Source organism: Simochromis diagramma, unplaced genomic scaffold (assembly GCF_900408965.1).
Source record: "Simochromis diagramma unplaced genomic scaffold, fSimDia1.1 OVJJ01000802.1, whole genome shotgun sequence".
Taxonomy (NCBI): Eukaryota; Metazoa; Chordata; class Actinopteri; order Cichliformes; family Cichlidae; genus Simochromis; species Simochromis diagramma.
In genome coordinates, this window is record NW_024387492.1 from 13,589,512 (window position 1) to 13,595,948 (window position 6,437).

The following is a 6,437-nucleotide window of genomic DNA, read 5'->3' on the forward strand; positions in this document are numbered from 1 at the left end:
AGTCTTTGTGAGTGTCATGCAACTTAAAATCACAAGACTTCACCTGTATAATATGACTGCGTGAAAAAAATCATATTTAAATGTCTTGTTGTTTTCACCAGCTCTTATAGAGCAGTTTTTGCAAACATGCACCAAATGCCACGTTTGTGTGTGTGCCTTTTGCAGTAACCATGTATCAACTACATCAGTTCTGTTTGTGTCCTCACGGCTGCTTTCTGTTATCTGCAGAGCCCAGCTGGAGAATGAGAAGAAGAAGAGAGAGGCCATTGAGAAAGAGAAGGAGCAGATGGAGCAAGAGAAGCAGGACCTGATGATGAGGCTCTACCAGTTTGAGGAGAAGACCAAGAAGGCAGAGAAAGGTGAGGCGAGGGGAAAGATGTATCTGAGTGTGTGTGTGAAAATATTTGGAATATGTGTGTACATGTTGTTATGCAGGTTGGTAACAATAGGTCATTAGGATATGCATTCAGTTTACTTGTTGTGTAAATTAAATGATTAATCAAAGGCAACCCCCTGCCCGCAAAATAACACTAAAAGCAGCACGAAATGAAGCACAGTTATTAGTAGTCATTGTCTTTTTGATTACATATGGCTCTGTATTCAAAACAGAGGAACAAAAACTACATCTTGGAATGGACTCTCTGCATTTTTGTCATAAACAAAAGACAAAACAATTTGATTGACTTACGGAAGCAGTCTGGTTGTAAATTAGCTCTGATTTCCAGTGTTTGTTGTTAAATGATTTAAATTCCAGCTGATCAAACACCTGGAGCATTATAAATAAGAAAGCATTCACACAGTCATGGTGCAGAGCTTTGTTGGTATTCAGGAAACATGTTTGACATCTGACAGGTTTACTTTTTATTGAACTTCCTTATTAAGAGACTGCTGTGAGGTGGTGGTCTCAGTTAATAGTAACAAATATACAGATATATACTGCTGCTCTGTTAGCTTATAAGATAATGAAAAAAATAACATATGAACATAAATATCTACACGTTTAAATAAAGTATTCGTGTCATATTATATTTTCTTTCCCCCTCTTTTTGCATGTTAGATTTGCAAGACCAGCTGCAGAGAGCCATGATGCTGGAGCAGGAGCGCAGGAGAGCAGAGGAGGAGGCAGCTCGTCTGGAGGCAGAGCGTCAGGCTGCCCTGCTGGCTAAAGAGGAGCTGGCCCGCCACTCTGAGCAACAGAAGAAGAGTCAGGAGCAGCTGGTCAGTGTTTTAAATCAGTCTTTTGTGATTTTTCCTTTATTTTCCTCTCATTTCAATACTGTTACATAGGTGGATGCTCATGATAAGCATGTGCACCGTTTTTAATATTGAGGCTATGTGTGACATCAAAGAAAAGGGATCTTTCTTATATGGTCATCTCAGAGACACAGGTCTGACACCAGGAAGAGCAACCAATCAGAAAAAAGCTGCCTGAACAGGAGAAGGAAGGAGGCTAAAATTGCTTATTTCATTGTAAGATTATGGTGACAGTGAAAAAACAGATTTATCACACACACTTTTATTGCCGAGATCTCAGCTGTTTGTCCAGGTTATTATCAGGCATGTGCTGATGACTGGCTACTGTTGCTCCAGACAAAAGCATTTTGTAGTGTCTAGCTGGTCCACACCGCTAACAGCCCCTCAGAACCACCTGCAAGACTGTGCTTCAGTTCAACTGTCCTGACACGAAAAGCTGTGGTTCCTACTCCACATTCAGGCACCAGACACAGTTTTATTAGACACCTGCTGTGACGCCCTCTTTACTTAAACCCCATTAAGACATTTGTAATGGATTAAGTCCATGTGCAGCTTCCGCTCACAGAAGACGTGTGAGAGCATTGATACGAACTTGTTTGAACCCACGTATCTCATTAATGATAGTGTTTTCACTAACTTCATTTTCCAGTCGAGCACCTTTCACATAATTTCATGGCTTGCTGGAGGCAGCCTACACCCACTGAACAGCTAGAGAAGGCGTGCCGTTTAATGCTGAGCAGGGTATACTTCAGTGTGGTGAAAGACAAGCCGTTGACATTGTTGTAGTTGTGAGAAGGAATGTACCACAACACCCAGAGAGGCTACACGGTCTGGTTAGGTTTAATTAAGATGCCTCCTCACAGTGACAGCTGCTTCCTGTTTCATTATTTCTTTTTTTAATGATGCCGGCAGTTTGCAATAATCCAAAAATGAACTATTACGGTTTTTACACTGGTTTCCTATCATATTTTCTGAATTAGTAATCAAATGTAGTTTTAAATCTACCTGTTTTCTTTGTGACTCTTTAGAATTTTTTAATATATATATTTTATATAAAATAATATGTTTCTCTTATTTCTTGTTTTCTTTTGTGTGTGTGTGTGTGTGTGTGTGTGTCAGGCTGCTGAGCTGGCAGAGCACACAGCAAAGATCAGCCTGCTCGAGGAGGCTAAGAAACGCAAGGAGGAGGAGGCCAACTCATGGCAGCTCAGGGTGAGAGCTTTAATGTGACCACAGTGCCGTTTACTCAGGCTCACTCAGCTGTTTCTGTCTGAAACAAGGACTGAATTAAATTATTGCAGACCTTATATTTGCAGTTAGAAATTCTATAGCGTTGATTTTGAGCTGACTGACCTTCTCTGTCATCACCAGGCCCGTGAGGCCCAGGACGATCTGATTAAAACCAAGGAGGAGCTGCACAATGTGATGACGACGCCTCTGCCGCCACCACCTCCTCCCATGTACGACCACCTCATGGATGACAACAGTGACGACAACACCAGCATGCACAGCGCCGACCTGCACGTGGAAGGCATCAACGACCACCGCAACGAGGAGGATCGCCTGACTGAGGCCGAGAAGAACGAGCGCGTCCAGAAACAGCTGAAGGTGAAAACTAGCACCTCACACAGTCAGTCATTGGCGAGCGTGATGGCACATTAACACCTTTATCTGAGGTTATCAGCTGTGTTAAGAATAGAACACAAAAACAGTGCTGCGTGTGTGGTTCCTGCAATTCAGTTAAATAATCAGGAAGAATTACCTGCTTTCATGCTTATCTGTTACTGTGTTACCCAACATTAGGGTAGAAGATCTGTACAGACAGATTTAGAAATAGAACTTCCTCCTCAGGTAATCTTAGTCCGAATTAGCTGACAGCTTGAAACAAGTCTAGACAGAGAAGAGTTTAACTGGAACAAACAGTTTGGCTGTGAAAGCACAGAAGGGCCTGGTGTTATTGAATGCATCAGAGTTCTCATTGAAGCCTTGATCTAACTTAAACACTATTAACACCAAAGCAATTTTTGCAGTCCATAAGACTAGAATAGCACTACATTCTGTAAAAGCCAGTTCACAGCTGTAGTTTCTGTTAAAATTGAAAGATTACAAGTTTCACCGCATTCATCCTGTTATCACTTCTCTTTCGACCTTCACGTAGAACCAAAGCTGTTGAGCTCTGGCTCGATTATCTATACTAGACTATAACATCAGGAAGTTGAAATCAGCGGTACCTTTGAATGTTTGAACTTGATGTTGGAGACCAGCTCAGTCACCTGATCGCCCTGTATCCTATCTCAAAGCTGCGTTCAGAAATGAGGGGCGTTTATGCAGGAAGCGAACTGCTCATCACGCATCGCTTTGACAGTTGGTCGCTAGCAGACGATTTGGGCTCTGGTTGTCAAGGCATTTACCACGCCATACTATATAACAGTTAACAGCATCTTTTGTTTCACTCACATCAATATTAACTAAGTGCTCATCTAGAAGTTGCAAAAACTTCACATGGCCAGAGGTTATTTCACTCGTCATTGCTTCAAGTTGCTAGATATGTCATTGACTTTCTGTTATCGCCGATTGCCCAGTTGATTGTCGCTTCCTGTGTGGAGAGCAAAAACTTTACTGCTCACTACTTTATATAAAGTCAGCTCTCAGTTTCCTGCCACAGAAACTGCCGCAGACCAATATATATTTTCTGTTTCTAATAGTCATATTGTTTTTAATGGGAAAACTACAAAAGTTTGGAAGAAAATTTTGAATCTGCTGAGAAATTTTTCCAAATCTCTTGCAGATGCGTGGAAATGTATTTGATTTTTGAGCCAAGTTTAACTTACAGGAGATAATGGTGTAAAATTCTCAGGGCTGAAGAATATATTCAAGCCCTTTTTTCATTTTTTTAATGGACCAATCTAGAAGTGATCAAGCAAACTGTAGTGATTTTACAGGAACGTCGTCACAGCCTGTTTTCAGCCATGAACTTCAGAAAGTGTCAGGAGAATCAGATCAGGACAAGCCGTCCTTTCTCACACGTGTCAAACAGCAGGAGACAGCTTGGACAAATGATCACTGCTGGAAACACTGTATGCAATTTAGGCTACATCGTCACATACACTGGTGTTTTTATAAAGAAAAGAAAAAAAAAAAACAGAAAATGTTTATCGCTAAAGCAACACACATTGATAGAACTCTTGATAGAACTCTAATCATACAGAGATGTTGATGTCTCACGGCAAAAAAAAGAGGGAAACATGTTTGTCGTCCTCATCCACGTGTAAATGCAGAAACTGAGTTTCCAAACTACTGTTTTGTGTAGGAGGTGCCAAACATGATGTGCATTTGCTAGATGGAAGGTTAAAGACTGATTAACACATATGTCTTTGTGGGGTATAAAGTTCGAGGCTATAGTGAGCTAAAATGGACACGGTGACTCATTCATGGAACTGTATAAGAGGCGGCATTGTTGGTTTTTGCCCTCAGATCTCATTCTTCTTCCTTTCCTCCACCCTCAGGCCCTGACCTCAGAGCTGGCTCAGGCACGTGATGAATCCAAGAATACCGCCAACGACCTCCTCCACAGTGAGAATGTGCGGGCTGGCCGAGACAAATACAAGACTCTGCGACAGATCAGGCAGGGCAACACCAAGCAGAGGATCGATGAGTTCGAAGCCTTATAAGGAGCCCTCGGAAAACGTACCCTTTCTGAATGGTCACTACATATCTCACTCTTCGACTGCCAGATCAACACACAACCAAACCCGGACATGTTTAACACACTGCTGCAGACTGAATTGAAGCAGTATAAGCAGAGCAGAAGCATCACTACAGAGAGAAAGAAACTCCTTCTGTTATGAGTGCCCTGCTGGATGCAAGGCTTTGCAAACCCTCTGAAGAAATATTAGTGCCAAAAACTTTCCCTTTTGTCTCTACTTAGTGTTTCATTTCCCGTTTGTGTATTTAATTGTGTAATTTGAGCAATTCAGACCAAAAATAGTCATCTGTTTTTAGAGGTGGGATGAAGTGGGGGATTAGCCAAATTATTTTAGTATTTTATGATGCGCACAGAGAGAAAATAGTACAAGCTTTGCTTATTTTTGATGGAGGACCGTTTGTTGTTCATGGCGACCACTCAGAAAGGGGGAACGAGCAGAAAAATAGTTTTTATTTTCCATCATATTTGAACACTTCCATTTATGTTTAATATTGCTATTCTGTAGGTTAAAAAAATTAATCCCTAGTTGGATATTTATACTGTATATGGGACATTTAAAAAGGGTATTTCATTTTGGTTTGTATATTTTTGCTATCTTCTGATAACAAAACATTCAATATGTTTTAAAGATTTTATATATTGACCAAACAACAACGGTCTTATGTTCCATATGTTTTCCTTTAGATCAATAAATTAAAGAAATATTCATTGTAAATTATTATTTTTTACCGTAGGAAATATATTCAGCTGCATGCTATTAAAATCACGTCAGAAGATCTCTAGCTATCTAGGTACTTTTATCATTATCATTATTATTATTAATAACATTATTATTATTGTTTTTTTGCCATGCAGTTCACAGAACAGCGATGCATCTTTTTCTTGAGAGCAGGTTTAATATTTCTGTTTCTGTCTGTTCCGTGTCATGTCACTGAAGAGTGAGAAATGAACATTTTCACACTCTAAAGTGGCCTTTGGTCGCCCCTCTGCAGGGGTCAGTCCCAGACAGCCGCTCGACACGTCTCAGCCAAGGTGCTTAGTCACCCAAAAAACAAAAAACAACAACAATAAGATGCAATTCTGAAAACCTTTGGGGGTTTTTTTTTTGTTTGTGTTACATCTCCAGAGTTTCATGGACTGACCCAGATTGAATAAAACCAAGTCTCATGTTCTCCTTTCTGGACATTTATTAGTATTTACTGACTCACAGCTCTGCTGGACTTTGTATATGAACAGGATTTTATATTGAGGTGTTTAAGAATTTGGCAATTAAAAAAAAAAAAAAGATTACATGTCTGTGTGTACTTTGTAAAATATATATTTCAAAGTAAGTAGACACTTCTGTCCTCATTCTTTCTGGACCGGGATGTTTTAATGGGTTTGCCTTATGCCTCTGAGTCTTAGCCTTGCTAGCCCATGTGGGTTTAACCATGTAAAGCCAAGTGTATCATATCTGATACAAATTAAAACTCATATA

The 6,437-nt window shown here is 40.3% G+C and overlaps 1 protein-coding gene across 1 annotated transcript in view; it reads left to right on the forward strand.

Annotated features, from left to right (window-relative positions):
* The window catches only part of ezrb (ezrin b), a 29,763-nt gene extending 23,495 nt beyond the window's left edge, over window positions 1-6,268 (forward strand). Inside the window, exons 10-14 of the mRNA XM_040018595.1 lie at window positions 229-359; window positions 1,058-1,218; window positions 2,374-2,466; window positions 2,626-2,862; window positions 4,761-6,268. Coding sequence (XP_039874529.1) covers window positions 229-359; window positions 1,058-1,218; window positions 2,374-2,466; window positions 2,626-2,862; window positions 4,761-4,925 — 787 coding nt within the window. The 3' untranslated portion in view covers window positions 4,926-6,268. The remainder of the gene's footprint in view (window positions 1-228; window positions 360-1,057; window positions 1,219-2,373; window positions 2,467-2,625; window positions 2,863-4,760) is intronic.
* The last annotated feature ends 169 nt before the right edge of the window (window positions 6,269-6,437 follow it).